Source organism: Balaenoptera ricei, chromosome 12 (assembly GCF_028023285.1).
Source record: "Balaenoptera ricei isolate mBalRic1 chromosome 12, mBalRic1.hap2, whole genome shotgun sequence".
Classification (NCBI taxonomy): domain Eukaryota; kingdom Metazoa; phylum Chordata; class Mammalia; order Artiodactyla; family Balaenopteridae; genus Balaenoptera; species Balaenoptera ricei.
The window spans coordinates 14,330,761-14,349,725 of record NC_082650.1 but is presented as its reverse complement, the minus strand read 5'-3'; the positions used below and the strand labels follow the sequence as shown (position 1 = coordinate 14,349,725).

The 18,965-nt window shown below is 40.0% G+C and overlaps 1 protein-coding gene across 1 annotated transcript in view; it reads right to left on the bottom strand.

The window, feature by feature from the left end:
• The window catches only part of SYNE1 (spectrin repeat containing nuclear envelope protein 1), a 443,997-nt gene that overhangs the window by 149,966 nt on the left and 275,066 nt on the right, over positions 1 to 18,965 (bottom strand). The window contains exons 90-94 of the mRNA XM_059940974.1: positions 16,950 to 17,144; positions 15,717 to 15,857; positions 8,899 to 9,066; positions 8,526 to 8,687; positions 417 to 611 (exon numbers count right to left, since the gene is read on the bottom strand). Coding sequence (XP_059796957.1) covers positions 417 to 611; positions 8,526 to 8,687; positions 8,899 to 9,066; positions 15,717 to 15,857; positions 16,950 to 17,144 — 861 coding nt within the window. The remainder of the gene's footprint in view (positions 1 to 416; positions 612 to 8,525; positions 8,688 to 8,898; positions 9,067 to 15,716; positions 15,858 to 16,949; positions 17,145 to 18,965) is intronic.

Below are 18,965 nucleotides of genomic sequence, written 5' to 3'. Positions count from 1 at the left end.
GAACTGCAAGAATATTTTCATGAATTAACGTGCTTGAATTGGCTAACAGTGACTAAGGATTTATTCTTCACAGTATTGGTAATACTATTCATAAAAATGCTCTTCTTTAAACATAGCAAACTAGTATGCAAACCTCCTATAATTATTCCTCACAAGACTCATGTCTACCAAGTATCAGCTTTCCACAGTCTCAGTTTTGCATGCTTGAAATGACTCAGAAAGGGGTGAAAAGACACATTCATGGCTCCACACTGACTCAGGGCTCTATTCACGAGGCCATCTTGGACACACAATACCAGCTTCTTCTGAGCGGGAAACAATAAACATGTCGATCACGTACGTAGCCCAACGTACTTGTCAACACAACCCAGAGAGTTAATCTGGATCTGAGGGGCACCTTCAGAGTAGCTTGTTACCTCCAAAAGCTGTCGTTTCCCTGATGCCTTCATCTTGATGGTGGACATTCGCTCTGCTAAGACAGTGAGCGTGGACTGCAAGGGCAGCTGCTCCGCAGGGTCGGACTCTGGGGAGTCGGACACCAGCTCCTCCGCGAGGGCTGACTGCAGCTCACTGATCTCCTCTTGAAGCATGAGAATCTCATCCATCAGTGCCTGTGGGGAAGACTGTGGAATCATACTCGTGTATGTATTTTTTTGCACCGAGGAATCGTGGCACCAGCTGAGTCCCATGTGGTTGGATATTAGTGAAGACGCTTCACTTGGAAATTGTTTAACCAACAAACGGGGGACCTACTGACCTAAGTTTCTAAATGACAGTACCAGACTGAATGTCAGGAAATTTCTGATTTTAAGACCATTTGTATTGGTAACTTAAATGAATTTGAACTAGTTAATTAATCTTTCTGGTTTTCAACGGGCACATCTGTAATCCGATGGGGGTATGCTCAATTATGTTTGAGTCTACAATTCTATGTTGAAAATAAAATTCATCACTTTCTTCCTCAACACGATTCTTCCCACTCTAAACTTCCCTGAGTCTGAAACAGCACTGCGTTTTAATCACAAACTCACATTATACAAGACAGGAAAAATTTGTCACCTGTTTCTATGCTGTTACCCTCTCCTTATTTTTCTCCTCTCCCCAACTCTAAAATTTGAAGTTTCTCAGGGCTAATTTCCAGGCCCCTTTTCTCTCTTCACAAGCTCTCCCAGGTGATGTCCATTGCCAAGGCTTTAAACCCTTCCTAATGTGGAACACTTAGTAGGAGAATAAAACTTGCCACCCCAAAATGTCTCTGGCATGCAGATTATTTTGAGCTGAAAACAATCAAGGTCCAAAAGAATCAGGGAAAAACTCTGACCTTCCCTCTAACTACCTAAAGAATCTAGAAAGGGGACCTATTACAGGAATAGAGCTATCATCGAGATATCTGCAAAGAATAGGGCTGGGTGTGGTGAGGGAAACTCTTAAGAGATCAGAGTACACTCTGTGTCCCACTATCTCTGAATGGCCCAATTAATATTTATTTACCAAACATTTGCTTTTCCATCTTTATGTGAGTTGCCTTCCTCCTCTTTTAAGTCTCAAACCACTACCCCCAACATCCTCCTTTGTCTTTAGCTGAAGATAGTATTTACGGCGAGAGTTTCAACCATTTTGGCAAGTTATTCAGTTTTCCTGGGTCTCTCCCACGTATACATGTTATTAAACTTTTATTTGATTTTCTCTGGTTAATCTGTCTCATGTCAATTAAATTCTTAGACCAGCCAGAAGAACCTAGAAGAGTAGAGGAAATTTTCTGCCTCCCTGACACTTATAAAGGTATATCTCTAACCCAGATATCTGTCCTAAGTTTCAGGCTTGTATGTTCAACTTACATATTTCATGGGTATCTACATCTTATCATGTAAAAGCCTGTTTCTTCCTCTGTTGTCCCCATCTCAGTAAAAGGTAACACCCTTCTCATTGCTTAAGCTCGAGACCTAGGAGTCATTCACACCTTCTGTCACCATAACCACCAGCAAATCCAACTGCTTTCACCTCCAAAACGTATCTTCTATGTCTCCTCTGCTCCCACCTAAGTCACGCCAACTCCTTATCTGAATTGCTCTCATGGTCTACTGGGTGGAGTACCAGTTTACACTCTTGTCTCTCCAAACCCCTCTTCACAGAGTAATTAGAGTGACCTTTTAAAAAGGTAAACCAGATCCTCTCATTTCCCTGCTTTAAAATACTTAGTGGCTTCTTGCCTGTAAAATAAAATCCAAACTCCTTACTGCACTAGTGCGGTCTCACCCCCGCCTGCCCCTTGTACCACACTCCCTTCTGGCTTACTACATTCCAGCGTTCTTCAGTTACTCCAGGACCCTCAGCACTTTCTGCCTCAGGGCCTTTGCACATGGTGTTCCCTCAAGCTCTGGAATGCTCTTCTTCCTCTCTGTGAGATGGTTCTCTTCATTCTTGGAGCCTTAGGTTAATTGTCACATCTTCAGAGAGGCCTTTCCTGACCACTGACTCTAAAAAAAATCTCTATTGTTCTCTTTTAACAGCACCCTATTTCCTGCTTAACAGCTATCACAATTATACACTGTTGGTATTTCTCATTTTTTGTATTTTATGAGTTGCTCTTTAGCTGGACTCTTGACAGGAGAAATTCTTTTTTGGGATTTGAATGACATGTTAGAAAAACAGGCCCTACCCCTACAGGAGGGGCAATCATGACTCCAAGTAAAGAATCATTGCTTTTATAGTTGCCAATATTTCACAGTTTCCAATATACCCCTACTTGCATAATTCCCACCTATCCCATAGGACTGTAGGCTTCGCTGTAAGCCCAGTGCCTCCTCAGAGTGGGCTCTCAATAGATATAAAAAACAAAACAACAAAAACCCTCTTCTTTCCCTAATATCAGTTGTCATCCTGTCCAACTGCTGTTTAAGTAAACTATTATATTGAAATTATTATATACACCTAGAAAAGTGCAGACTATAAGTGTACAGTTCTATGAATTTGCACAAACTGCACATACCTGTGGCTCCTGACACCCAGATCGAGAAACAGAACATTCCCAGGACTCCACAAGCCCCCTGGACCGCATCCCTTCCTTTCCAGAGATCACCATGGTGCTGGCTTGCAAATGTCATAGATCACTGCTGCCTGTTTTTGAGCTCTACAGAAATGGAATCATTCCTGATGTACTATTCTGTGTCTGGCTTCTTTCACTCCCTCCAAGACTGTGACAGTTGCACATAAAAAGAGCTGACCCTTTTTATCGCTGCATTGTATTCCACTGTCACCTGGTTTGTGGGTCTTGTCCATTTAAGCCTTTTTAGTGGGTTCATAGTGGTATCTCATTGCAGCTTTAATTTGCATTTCCCTGATGGTTAATTAGACTGAGCACTTTTCCCTATGCTTTTTGGCCACCTGGAGATCATCTTTTGTGACTGCCTGCTAAAAATCTTTAGCCCATTTTCTACTGGAGTCTTTCCTTTTCTTATTGATGCATGGAGTTGTGTATATATTCAGGATAGGAGTGCCTGTGTTTCTTTTAGTTCTGTGTATTGCAAATATCTGCTCCCATTTTGTGACTTTTCTGTCCCTTAATGGGTAAAAGCTTCCTTAATGATGTCTTTTGATAAAGAGAAGTTCTTCATTTTATTGTAGTCTAATATATCAGTATTTTGCTTCATTGGAAAAGTTAGGGCCTTTGCTATCCTATTTAAGAGATCTTTGCCTACCCTAATGTCATGAAGATACTCTCACATGTTACCTTCTAGAAGAATGCTATTCAAAGTGTGGTCCATTCAATGGCGTCATGAACTGGTTTGTCTCTAGTTCATGACAAGAGAAAGATATTGCAAGTAAACATTAAGAAATTTTATAGCAACTTGACGTTGACACGATATCCAACCAGTATTTTATTTTATTTTACTAAAATGTTGAGTTAGAAATTTAAAAATTTAAAAAAAAGGTTATACACTACAGATACTTTGAGAAGCACTGTTTCAAAACATTTTTTCTTTTTAATCTTCACATTTAGATCTACAATCCACCTAAACTTAATTACCGTGTCCAGTGTAAGTAGGGGTCAGAATTCTTTTTTTTTTTTCTTCTTATTGACCCTGTATTATTTAGTGAAAAGATGATTTTTCATTCACTGTTGTGCAGTACAGTTTTTGACATAAGCCAAGTGTCCGTGTAGGTGGGAGGGTGCTTCTGGCTTCCCATTCTGTACCATTGACCCATTTGGTGTCTGTGCCAATACCACAGTCTCATAATTGCTATAGCTTTATAAGTCTCACTCTCTGAAAGGATACATATCCTTCAATTTTATTCATCTTCTTCAAGGTTGTCTTGGCTATTCTTGACTCTTTCCATTTTCAATATATGTTTTTTAGTACATTTGCAATATGTTTTAGAATTATCTTATCAATCTCCACCAAAGAACTTGCTGGGATATTTTAATGTAATTGTAATAAATTTACAGACCATTATTGTTTGTTATATATTCAAAATGCTTTTTGTCCAGTAAAGTATTTTCTCCTACTTTATAATCATTTTTGGTACTTGATTGCCAAAAATATAAAATTCATATTATGTGGTCTGTTTTGAGGGCTTCTCCATAACTAAACTGACCTTATTATATCTTTTTTTGCACTGATTCTCTGTACAAGCAGGAAAAGCCCCTCACTACTTCACACCACGTTCATTCTCATTCTCTCCTCTGTGCCTTTCCTCACACATTTACATTTATGGTGTCTCCCATCCACTCCTGTTACCATTCCAAATTTTCAAAATCCATGTCTCCCAAAAGACCTGTTAGAGTCTCCTCTGATCTTCCCACCACTGTAACCCATAATCACATTGCTGGGTTTTCTATAATGTGTTGGTAATTCATCTACCCCTAAATCATAAGTTAAAGAATAAAAGTGTCTATTTCGGCTGTGCACATAGTAGGTGCTCAACACATCTAGTTGAATTCATTCTAATTCATAATAGACAAAACAGTCATCTTAATCATGAAGCAACCAGGGGGGGAAAAAAAAAAGCTTCCTCATTCATTTAATCTCAGTGGATTTGACCAACCAGGCATACAGTGAAGTGAACAACTTCCATTTCAGACTCACAATGTCTAAAACAGCTCTCTGAATGTTCTGCAGTAAGTGATGATGGAATTAGGAATCCTAGAACTGTTAGTTTCCATTCCGTTAGAGTCAAGCCTCGCTATTCATGCTTCAGTTTACTCTCAGGGGAGAGTGGATATTTTTGGAAGGTTGCTATAGTTTTTAACTTCAAGATCCAGCAGCCAAACTTACTGGGGGATGGGGTTTTCTTTTGCGGTGATGTAAATGTTTTGAAACCAGATTGGGAGGGTGATTGTATGACACTGTGAAAGTACTAAAAGCCACTGAACTGTACACTTTAAAATGGTTAATTTCATGGGATGCGAATTTCACTTCCATCTAAAAAAACAAAAAGATCCAGCAGTTAAATATGTCTTTGCCCAATAACTGTCTCAGCTGGTGGCCAGATGCTTCCCTCCAACATCTGACTCAAAACTAAGGAGAGGAGATGAAATGTTGTTCCTCTTTGCGTTTCTGACTTGTGTTTACAAGGAGGGCATGTGTACGACCAGTTTGTGGTTTAGAGAAGTTCCTTGAGCTTTTCTAAAATGACTCACTCTGGGGAGAACATGGAGCTCATGTCTGGTTCAACACCAAAGGTGAAAGTGAATTTCACTGTGACTTTCAGAACTATCTACATCAGAGTTCATCTCAAACTTTGAGCTGTTATTTATATTAAAGAAACAGAACCGAAATAACCTCAGAGCTCTGCCTACTAACCATCACTGAGTTGGTGTCGCAAAGACAACGCATGCCCAGGAAGCATTAGCTGCCCGTGATAATGAAGGTCCCAATCAGAGGGCTCACCACCCAGAACAACAGCCACAAGTCGGCTTATGAACTGCATTGATGTCTTAAAATTAAACTTATTGTTCAATTTAAAGAGGGTAACAGGAAAGGCGCAGCCCTCCACCCAAATTCAGCAGATCTAGACAAGTGTTCGGAGGAAAAATGTAGGAATTAGAGTAGCTCTCTAAAGAAACATTAGTACTTCCAAGAGAGTGTTGGGAAAAAATTAGCAATTGAAGTATTTTTTATTAATTTTTAGAAAATACTAAAAGCATACTGGACTTTCTCACGCACATTCCACTGGAATTTAGAAAGAGTAATTCTATCGTATTGCTTGAAATTTTTAAAGAATCATTCCAGAAGCCAAGAACCAATTTAGATATTGTGATACCGTGAGCCTTCCATGTGGGCAGGGCTGTCCCAGAATTCATAGAATTTAGGTACAGACAGCAAAAGTAGGTCAGATGGAAAATGTTAGATTTGTGATGATACAAGAAATTATACATTATTTATATTTCTTTCCCTCTCATTAGAGCATTAATTGTTAAAAGCTCCAATGATGGGTAATCATTGAATTAGCTACATCCCCTCACTGCTATAATTGTTAGCATTACCACTCTCAATTTAGAATGGGACAAAAGTCATGTGGTTGGGCTTAATTACAAGAAAAGTCACAGGTTCATTTCTAATTCATAATACTTAGCTTTAATGTGTAATTTTGAGTTTTCTCCATTAAATCCCTTCAATAAAATAATACTTTTGCTCTACATTCAGTTTGTGTTTTCATACTAATACCTGAGAGGCAGGGTGATGCTGGTGATTGGGAGCTAATTTGCATTTTAATTAGGAACTCTGGAAGGTCAAGGCAGACCGCCAGGATCTCACACAGTTCCTAAATCCTGTGGACCTGCTGAAGGGCCTTTGGGAGCTGTGGTCTGTCACCTGGGACACAAGAATGATCAGCCTTGAACAAAAGCAGAGGTGATTGGAAAGTACCCGAAAGTACCCAAAAGTAGAGAGAGTCAAATTCTGTAAACCCTCTCCTGGAATGTTGGCTTCTGATAATCTAAGTCTGTGACACTCAAATTCACTTTAATCCAGCCTTTGGATCATTTATGCCAAATCCTTTTCAGTTGCTTAAAAGAAGCTGTAGTCAAATGTGTGGAAGTTCTCCTGCCCCTCCAGGCACAGTGAAGAGTTGGGGAGGGTGGTAGGCAGACGGAGCCCTAGGAAGCACACTGGGGCTATCCGGACACCCCTTCAGGGGACAGGGAGGCGGCTGTTGACAGTCAGAAAACTGGAGTGTCAGTTAGAGGGGACTGCGGTCCTCCGGGGACACCGCCCGGTAGTAGAGACCTAAGGCCCTGACTGTCCTCGTGATTGTCTTAATCCAAGTAAACAAAGGTTAATTTTAACTTTATATTTTCACTGCACCCTCCCCAAACCAGATGGACTATGGGTGACTTTAGGATAACAGAAAGACCCACAGAAGGTCATTTTACCAAAATAAGGCCTATAAATGGATGCTATACACTCTGATTTCTATCTTAAGAAGTTACAAGAGTGTCAAAAACCTGAAACCACTGTTTCTCAACATGCTGTCTCTAGATGAAATAGTCTCATTTTTGTGTTATACTGCAAGGTCCTTTATTGTAAAATAGTACAATTTTATCTTTGACTACACATACGAACAAGCAATGTATTCCAAGGTTATCCTGTGTTCCAAAACTACAGAGATGTTAAGTAGAAGAAATATAAAGTACAGAGTTTCACTCTTAAAGCGGGTAAATTACCCAGTATTTGATAACTACATAATTGCATCATGCTTTTATAGCTCTTAATTTGCATTTAAAAATATCTTTCTTTTCCTCTGCCTTTGATAGGGTTGTCACATGCTCCTGAGTTCTGGCCACAGCAGCGTTTTCCTGTACCACGGTGACTGAATATTTAGGTGACTGCACGCCTCAGTGCCCAGACCCAGTTACACCTGATTATGCATTAAGAGTACACCCGATAATGTTGCTAAAGCAGTAACCAGATTTAAGCTCTGCAGTTTCTTAGCGTGCATTTTAAGTTGATGCATTTTTAACACTATCTGTCTGAGTTAGGTTAATGTAATCATCTCTGTTTCTCACCTAAAGCTGAAGCACTGTCCAGTGTCCCTTTTAAAAAATGATTCAAGTCTGGGAAAACCACAAGATTACAAGTTGGAACCCCTTATTCTTCAGCTGCTTCTTTGCCTACTGGAGTCTGAGAGTTATTCTCTTCAGTGATAACGGGGAGGTGCTGGGCACACACTGGCTAAGTTTCTTCAAACAACAATACCCCGAGAAGGTGGACGTGGGGTACACTTTATTCTTACAACAATGGTTCAAAACAAAATAAAAATAATGTGGCAACTATAAGGAAATGCAGTTTGTGTAACAAAAGTAAAAAAGCAACATCAAGGTCTGAATTTCCTTCTTTCCCTCTTAGACCCCTCCCTGAAGCAGTGATGGAAACCACCACCACGTGGGATCTTGTTTACTCTGTAACAAGTGATACAGTAAAACGTGTCAGCCTGCTGTCTTATACCCATGCTTGGCTGGCCAGTCATAAGTAAGAGTGCACCTATTTGATCATGCAGGAAACTGAAGTCATCGCTATTCTTACCTGGTGTTCAGCCATCTGGCTCTCGGTACTCCTGCCATGCTCCGGACTTTCACCGAGTTTCATCTCGATGGCCTCCATTTTCGTGGAGACGGACTGAAGGGAGTCCTGGTACTTCTGCTGGCGTTCCAATGCTTCGTAGAGTGTGCGCTGCTTTTCGCTGATCTAAAGAAGAAAAGGGATATTACCAAATATTCCTCAGCCCCTTATCTTCTAGATTACGACATTTCTTTCCTCACCACTTTACCTCTGTGACCCAACAAAGGGTGTTCAACTGTATACGGGATGTGTAAACATTATGCATTTATTTCATAAGACAATCGCTAAGGTAATCAGTGTTTGGTGGGCTAAACAATTCCACATTTCGAAGACTTACCACATTCTTTAAGGTTTCCCAAGAGCGCTGTAAATCATCCAGTTTAGCAGTAGCAGACGGCTCCAGTCTTGGGTCACAGAGCTCCTGGGGTGGCAGATTGCTGGGGGAAATCCTGGAGGCGTCCGTCTGCAATGTCTCAGCAGACAAGGCTTGGTAATAAGCGATGTCCTATGGGTGCAAAGCATGGTGTTGGATTCAAGAGGAAAACAAGCTTTAGGTCATGATGCCCTGGGTACTGCTTGTCATGTGGAGGAAAGGTTTAGGATTCACACCCATCCCCGGGGGCTACCAACTATCAAAGTTAGTAAACTCCTGTGACAAGAAGGTCATATCAAAGCACACTGGAGTTGCTTTAGAATTTTTTAGAATTGGTAAAAAAAAATTTACCAATAGTTCAAGTTGCCAAAACTCATTCCTATTTTATATTTGGTAAAATGGAAATATCGGGTTGGCCAAAAAGTTCGTTCGGGTTTTTCCACAACGTGGAATACATGTTTAAGTGGTATACATATTTAGAGACTGATTAACCAGCAAAAAAGGAGAATCTAAATGATCTACTTCCTAAAATGTTGCTTAATGTGTTGATCAAACTTTTGAATAATTTTTTTAAACCCTTGATTTAAATACATGTAAGTCTATAGAAAGTCTTTTTTCAGATATAGCCAGATCTTTAATATTTGTGAGTTCATTATTCACAGTAATTAATTTAAATATGTTAATATTAATAAGGGAAAATGTAATAGGGAGGTTAAAACTACTCTAAGAAACAAATAATAGAGAGGTTTTCTTCTATTCGATTCCTGGAAGTACACAAGAAATAAAGTGAATGCTGAAAAATGAAGCTTTTGAATTTTCTTATTTCTTGGATAATAAGTAATATTACATACTTTATTAGCGTTGATAATGGCATTACTATCTCAAGATACATAATTCATGTGTTTTTAATTGTTTTTATGGTTGTTTATCTGTATATTTATAGAAACTGAACTGGGACGTAATGTTTATATTCTGGAAATTGCTATAATAAAGTTCACTACTTTCACAGTTGCACTGTTTAAGATCAAAAACCTGAGCCTTATTGATAATAATGTCTTGGTAAAAAGTATTGACAAAAGCCCCAGACACCTGGGAAACCAAGGAAACAGCAGGAAGGAGCCTGGTGTCTTGGGGGTCTGTACCAGGGCAGGAGCAGGGTGGTGGAGTACAACAGAATGAGTTCAGACAGAAGTCTGCCACTGGAGGCGTCAGGACACCTGAGATCCCAGGTGAAATTCTCCTCCCAAGTAGCTACAGAATTGGAGCAAGTCACTCACATCTCATGCATGGGTTCCCTCATCTGCATAACACTGGGTGGTTTTGAGAATTTAATACAGTGATGTTTGAGTGGCCATGAGACCTTCTCCCCATTTTGTTGCTGTTGCTGAGGCTTCTAGGTAAGTCTCCAGCATTTATTGATGACGTTGAAGCATGGAGACTGGTTCCTTTTCATTCCTAACCTTGTCACTCATCTTGAGTAGATTATCTTGGTATTTTCAAGTCCTTGACAGGCTTATATCCATTCATCCTCACCCACTTCCACTCCTTGAACATAATAGGTTGTCATCACTGAATGGGTTCACCCCAAGTGTATTTCTGACTGTGTTTAAGTTATGTAAACCCTTCTCTTGCCAACTGCTGTGTTTCCTTTGCCCCTTGAACCTCTGCTTCAGCCACTTGGAAAACCCGAACCATGACTCAATGCAACTTTTCTTTCCAGTACGCACACACACCATCAAAGCCCTTGAGGAGATACTCCTGCAAGTTCTCAAATTTTCAAGCCTGTCTATATTCAGACTCAGCTCTATCTCGCTCCTCCTGGTGCTCTTGATTAAAGAGGACCCTCCTACCTACTCCCACAACCTCAGCCACCTTCGCTTTTGCAAGGGTCTTGGTCCATTAATACCTACTCTCTCTTCACTGTCTTTCTCCTCAGCATGTAAATAAAGCCACATTTTTTTCCATCTGAAAACATCTACACACACTCTTTTCTGATTTTTTTTCTTGCAGGATAGCACATATTGGAAAGTTCTACAGATCAATATGTGATGGCTCATCATACACAAATACATGCGGAATCATCATTTCTTCCCTCTCCCTTTGGCTTCATAATCCAGTTTCTGAAAATGGTAGTTTACACTTAATATGTTCACTTTCTCACCCTCAGTCCACTTCTAAGTAGCCAACTGGGCTTCGAGTCTAGCGACTCCACTGAAAATGCTCTGGCCACAGTCAGCGGTGGCTGTTTTCCATGATATAAAATGATTATTTTTCGGATCTTCTCTTGCTTGGTCTCTCACTAGCATTCAATACCACTGACCATCCCTTTTTGGAAACACTTTCCTTTTCATCTCTGTTCTCCTCCCAGCTCTCTAGTCATTCAATCTTTCTCTTTTGTAGTTTGTTTTTTGCCCTCATTCTTAAATATTGCTGTATTTATAAGCTCCAGACTCACATATCCTGTTGTACAAGTTTATCCCACAGTCTCTTCAAACTCAATACTTCAAAAAAAAAAAACAAAACAAAACCCAAATCTAGGATGAGAAATGGATTTAGGAAAAATGAGGAAGTATTATCCATCTTTCAGTGAATGGAACTTCTAATCACCTTACTTGGGATTTATTCTCTATTTTCTTCTTTCCCTTACCGCCCCTGCTTATGTAAGGATGAAGTTCTATACCATTGCCAAAACACTGGTTCAAGCTCACGTTACACCAACAACTTCCTAATTCTCAGGTTGCAAACTGGCAGCCTGCAGGTTGCCTCTAGCCTGCATACATTTAGCTTGATTTATACAGTGTTTTAAATTGTGTAAAATTTATCTTCATCCATAGAGGGAGCTTTCATAAGAATCCCGATTCATGGCTTCTCTTGCAAACCAGAAGGTAGGTAAGACAGGACTCTGTGTCCAGGCAGCTACAGTAATTCTAACGGAGGAGAGGCTGCCTCGTTCATGCGGGGAGGTGCTGTCCAGGTGCCCACGGCCCCTGCGCTGTTTCTCTCATTTACATCACCAGTCTGGACCAGACATCAGAGTGTGCAACTTCTGTCCCTCACTAGCTTCCTGGGCTCTGGATTTGTCTATCTCCGTTCTCCTGTCCACATTGATCCAGAATGACCTGTTCTAAAAGTCACTTCTGGGCAGAGCTTCTAGTTAAATTCCTTCAGTGGTTAAGGATTAGCTTCTGGACAAAGTTCAAATTCCTCCGTGTGGCATTCAAGGTCCATCAGGGTGTGTTTCCCGTAACCTTCTCAGTTTCAATTCTCCTCCCACCTCCTCCTCCAAATCTATGTTTCTCCGATCATACTGATACTATTTACAGTTGCCTTGATGCGCCATTTTCCTTCCTGCTGCCTGAAAAACTTCCTACATGTGCTTCCTTCTGCCTGAAAAACTTCACATCACTCTAGTGCACTCCAACTGTACCTACCTTCCCCTGCTTTAAAACAAAAGGGGGACATCCTTGACCCACTGAACTCCAGCCTTGTTTAGGTACTTACTCTGTGTCCTTCCTCAACACTGTGCTTCCCACTGTCATAACACTTGTCCCACTCCACGGTCATCATTTGCCTGCTCTCACACAGACTATGAGTTCCTTAAAATCTGTGGAAGTGTCTTTGATCCTGAGCGTATCATGGAGTATTTGGCAAATAACAGGCAAGTATATACATTCATAAAAAATGGTATATGTAAAAGCACTTTTGTAAACTCTATTGTTTTGTATACATGGAAGGTAGTACCATTACTGTTTACGAGGAAAAGCAAAACGTCCTTTAATGTAAAAAATTTAAATTAAATACTCTATAATAAATAAAGGTTCCCCAAAAGAATAAAATAAATTTGTCAGAAAAAAAATCTGTTTTCTGGCTTGTGTGTGTGTGTCTCAGGTCTATTAGACAGGAAAGACAACCCTTGGTTTCCTAAAATAATTTGAAAATATATCACCTCTTGTAGATTAATAATTTGCATCTATTTGAGGAATACATAGAGTCAATAAAATAAATCAATCAGTCCTATAAGTAACTACTAAATAAGGGCAATATTTGGCATAGTGAAGAATCACCCTTAGAAATATGTCTCTTGTTGGTTATGTGTCTATGTTATGGGAGTTATTATCCAGCAGATTCCTAAGGAATTAAATTTGGAAAACCACTGCTACAATTTGATTAGCATTTTCCAGTCTAAAATGTACTTACAAAATTAACTTTCACCATTTTGTGAATTAAGTAGCATTGCTTCCCATTACAAATGAGGGACTTTCCGGGTACATTCAGCTTAGAGGAAGAGCTGGGACCCATTCTGAGCTTTTTAACCTGGAACTGGGGGTTCTACCCATTACACTACCACTCTCATCAAACTTCTACTGCCCTCAGCTCTTTCGAGGAGGAGCCCAAGTCTTGGCTTGCTTTTAATAAGATCAAGAAGCCTGCAGCAAGTTCTGCGGCTGCCTCGTTATTTCTACCCTCAAGTAAACTAAACTGTTATCACATTTCAGCTAATAACCACTGTCAGAGAGAGAACACACTGACTTCAGGGGATCAGTCAGTTATATAATGGAGATCTACTTACAGAAGCAGCAAGCACAGAGCCTTTTTTTAACAGCTGCGACTTTATGAAGCCGTTATATTTGGCTGCTCCTTGAAACAGCTGTGCACATTCTGTACAGTGTTTTGAGCCTGCAAACTGGAACTTATGGGAATTCTAAATGTTCTCAGTTTCAAGAGAAAATTCTGTAGATCCAGGCATCACTGGCCATGTTGCAGTATTTGTTCATTTTCCCCTGTCTTACATCACTGGACAAGCGTAAAATGTGGCTGGAACGATGCGGTCGATTTGTCTAACACCAAGCATTATATTTTTGCTTTCCAACAGCTTCCTGCGAGTATAGCTGCCTGACATGAACTAAATGAAGATTTTTTTTCCCCCTAATTTGCAGTTCCATATGTAAGTATGTTAGGTTAATAATGTGATTTAAATTGATGTTGATATAGGCAGAGTGTCAAAACGGGATTAAGACAAAGCACAATTTTGCTCATAATTTTGGGATTTGATTGAGCTGGACAGTTACAGTAATCATAATAAAAACGTTTGCATATTTCACCATTTACAGAATACTTTCACATGTACATGGAAAGACACTTCATAAGATGCAGCACTGAGACTTATAATTTTAGGAAGGGGATACTCTTCCCAAGTGTTAGTCCAAAGGTCCGTGTTCATTGTTCAATTTGAAAATGTTAAGAACATTAAGCACATTATATAGGATACATTTTTCTTACACAATAAAAAGCTGACTCTAGCCATATTTCTATGATTCTAACGACATCTGTGACCACAGGGAAGAACACATCATCAAAGAATGAGTAATTCATATTTTAAAATCAGAATTTGGAGAACTGTTTTCCAAATCCTCCAGAACACTGTGAACTTCTTTTTTTTTAATTTCCTCTCATCACTTTTGTCATTCTTCATCTTATGGCCACTTTTTCTCTAGATTACAAGGTGCCTGAGGGCAAGGGCCACTGCTGTCTCCGCCTTTGTTACACCTCTGGGACCCAGCACAAGGTTTTATGCCCAGCAGGTGCTCACAATGTATCTGATGAATGCATGAATTGATATGTTCCCTAAAGCTACATAGATTTTTACCAAGAGAATTGTCTTTTTTTTTCCGGCCGTGCCACACAGCTTGCAGGATCTTAGTTGCCTGACCAGGGAATTCCCTCCAAGAGAATTGTCTTATCTAAAGGTTTCATCGTTTCATTTTCCCTTTTTGGGGGGAGGTAGGTTCTTTTTATCACAGAAATCCTATTTTGAATGCTTTTGCTTTAAAATAAAAATAATATGATTGATTTGTAATATAGCTTATAGAACCCTTGCAATGTTCAATGCTTCTCCCTTGATAATAAATTTTAACTCCTTTGAACACTAGTAATTTCATGATACGGTAATTAAAATATTTTTTTAGTTTTTTGGCTAAAGGAAAAAAAAGGAAAGTATTATTTTAACGCACATTAAAACAATTTTGGTTATTATTTTAACACACATTATTATAACACACATTAAAACAATTTTGGTTATTGTAAAAGCATCTTTTTGATCTCTATCCAATATTTTTCATGAAAACTTTTGACATATTTAATTTAGTATAATCTATATTTAATATAGTGTACACAAAAAAGACACCTCATAACAGCAAGCTATGGTCCCCATTTTATAAAAAATAAAATTTAAGATTATTGAAAGATAAGTAAGAAAACTCAAAATGCAAATCTACTTAGGCACTCCAAAATATACACTGACAGCCTTTAAATTTGTTGGCAATTAGCAAATAAAGAAAGTCTGATACAGTGAACATAAATTTTCCATCTTCAAAATCTGAGCTGGTTAAGTGTCAAAACTATGTTCAGTGAAAATGTTAAAACAGCAATAGAATCATGTTATTTTACAACAGTGACACAAACATTTCATTTTCTGTTAGGATGCAGTACTCCATTACAGACAGCTGTTAGAAACTAAAGCCATAATGCCTTAAAACAGGCCCTTCTCCAGCTATCATTTCTGTGACCTAATTTTTGCTCATCTCATTTCAGTAGCCTGGGAGAGGAGATGGTGGGTTAAGCCAGTATCGGTCTCACATGACAATCACAGTATGTGCAACTATCACATCTAACAGTGTGTTTCTCAAAGTCTACGATTCATACCCATAATCTCATAAGAACAGAGAATGGAGTCCTGCATCCGTTCAGAGATCTTAGCTGGAGGAATGCCAAGGGGGCGGTACCTGGTTAATGGAAGCATCTGTATTAGCCACAGGTGAAGGGGAGCGACAGGCAGGTGGAGAGGAAATCTCACTGTTGGTTCCCTCCTCCCCAGACTCCTCAGTGACCGGTGACAGCAAAGTGTGACAGCGACCTGCAGTCATCTGTCACATAAAATGTTGCCCAAAGGACATGAAAATTGGTTAGCTATGTTGACAAAAGACCTGGTCAGGCACAGGCCAAAATAGAGATAACTATACAACAAAAGTTAGAATTACTGAGACCCAAATTTACATACAAATTCTGTGTTACTATTTGAAAATTTTGTCCTCACGTGAATATGCTCCTAGGGACCATTTGTAAGACAAACAGGGGTAAGGGATGCACGTCACATTATAGAGTGTTCTTGTTGATGAAATATCTCTTTAATTTATTTTCCTTTTCTTGATTGATTGTATCTTTAGAAATTAAAATCATGAATCATACAAATGAGAGAAGGGTCTATGAAATAAAGCTTGGTCTTGTGGATATTTCAAATTCCCAATATTCTAGCAAGATAAATGCACCCGGAGTAATATATTGCCAAAAGAGTCCAGGTATGGTTATACACTACCCAAAGCACAGCACATTATGTGTGGAAAATATACAGCACTGAAAAACACTGCGTTATCAAACTAATTAACACAGTTTAGATGCAAAGTTATGAGGAAATAATGTTGCAGAGAGAAATTAATGGAACTTATTTTAATCCAAAGGTAAACTTTGGATTTTCTATTTTCTTATTTGTCTAATAATAGCTTTCCTTCTATAATTTATTAAACATTTACACAACAGAATACACAAACATACCTAGTCAGCCAGTGCTTCAGCTGGAAAAACACACAAAACATATATGTAGCATGATTCTCCCATCCCCCAGAAAACTAGAAAACTGTGCAAAGGAATTGTTTTGAAGCTCAGAGCTTCTGAGTATTATTGCTAAATTATTAACAAATGCAGGGCCAACCTTCAGCACGTTAATTCAGGAGTCTCAAACAAATAGCTTCATTTCAACTGTCACTGTTTACAGTGTCAAAGATTGGCCTTGGCCCAAAGGTAGTCAGAGAGTTAAGGGGACTGTTCCTCAGTTCTAATCTGCAAGACCCAGCACTGATCCCTAAACCAAGCCACCGGAGAAGAGCCCAGAGCCACTAGGCAGGAGACAGTCAGAAGAGAGCGAGCTGGCACCCAGCTAACTGGCCTTGACCCTTACTTACCATGACCACAGAGGGGTGGGCCGAGGTCGCGGGGAGGAGCTCCCCGTCCAGGTCCTCCATCCCCTCCGCCAGCCCCTCCACCTCGGTCACCGTCAGCAGCATGGTGGCGTGCTTGGCTTTCATGGTCAGCATCTTGCACTTGGAGTTCAAAGAAGCGATCTGCTCCTGGTAGCCCTTGATTTTCTGAGCCAGCTCCTGAGGAAACATTTCCGCCCCCCCGCGCCCCGGGTGTCACAGCAGCAGCAGAAGGAAACAGAACTAGTAGCGTTCATCTTCCTCCGGGGCTGGCCAATGAAATCTCAGGGCTGCGCCAGACGGAGCGGCGGGGAGGCAGGATGTGGACGGTGCGAGCGCCGAGCCTGCCTGCCGCGCTCCCCGAGCCAGACCACGGCGCGGCGGGGCCGGAAGGGGTGCTGCGGGCGCGGCGGCAGAGACGACGGCAGGCGGCCGGGGATTCTGATCCCGAGAGACGCTCCGGGCCGGATCGGAATTTATGGGAAGTTAAGCCCTGGCAACTTTCTTTAAAATGCCTAAGGAATCTGAAATTGCCAGATGGTTCATGCCAGGCAAATTAGGTCATGTGATGACTAACACTGCCAAAAACGCAATGCTCAGCTCTTACCCTCCGGAATATGTCAAACAGAGCAGTCATTTGTGACAGCCGCATCACAAAGTAAACTGCTCCTGAATTCCTGTGACCCCGGGGAGTTGCTTTTTTGCAGATAAGGTGAATACCACTTAGGAAACCCTTATTTTTTTATGCAGATTACACCCCAAATAAAAATTTGTACATTCGTGAAATTTTCCCTCATGTACTCCATCATGCCTCAAATGTTTCTGATGCCTCAAACGAGAGCTTTGAACTTGAAGTGTGGTTCAATTTTAATGGCTTTTAAATTTATTTGTTGTTGAAAAAAATTGTTTTGAGAGATAGAAGTTTTAAAACTTTTACAAAGAGCTAATTGAAAGTATATTCTGAACAGCACATAGCTCTTAAAAAATCTAATATATTAAAATATTAAAATCCTAAAATAATAACCTAAAATGGGAACTCTAAAATGTTAAATTTATACTTTCTTGCTTAAAAGATGCATACATAAGTTAAAAAAATGAAGATTTAAACATTCATTCTTTTTTATTACATTCATGTAAAACATTAACCCTAAAAGTACAAAACCACTGTTTTTTTCTATTCCTTTTATTTGGCTCCTTCACCGGAAAAGCTGTCATTTAGCGTTTGTACAGAACACATTTTGTGAGTCTTTAAAATGATAGTGTGTGTATCCACACTCAAACTAGAGCTTTGAACCTGAAGTTCAGAAACAAACAAAATGACAACAGCAAAGTGATACATGTATGTATATGTACATGTGTATGTGTATATGTACACACGTACCATTTTGCTACTGTTGTCATTTTGTTTCTCCCCTCCCAACCAAAACTGACTGCGTGGGTGGAAGGGAAAAGAGTCCAGCAGAACTCAGCCAGCATCCTGTCTTCTTTCTAGTACAGAAGTACAGGAATTTTTTTAAGCAAGGATTTAAAAAGTAGAAATCATCACTTCTTTACCTTTCAGGGTTACAGAAACTTACTTAGTTAAACCTAATAGGATTTTTATAATAGTGTTTAAATAGCTATTTACCACATCTGGTCCTGTGCCTAACACATGATTACTCTATAATAATTGGTAAACGTGTACACATGGAAGTCATCTACCAGCCCACCGGACTCCTTGAATTCTCTGTTTTCATAGGACAAATCACTAAGCCTCCTTGCCATGGCTTGCCCCATCTGGCAGACTTGAAGACCCTGTGTGAAGGGGAGTTAGTCTTAGTCCTCCCACGCTTCGTGCCCACGTGGACGGCCGCGGCCCCACTGCACTACCCTGCCCAGCACGCTGACAACAAACGCCCATTTCCTAAATCGACGTGTTCTCCAGTTACTGTGTATAAAACTCATCTAGAGGACGTCCCTGGCGGTCCGGTGGTTAAGACTTCGTGCCTCCAATACAGGGGA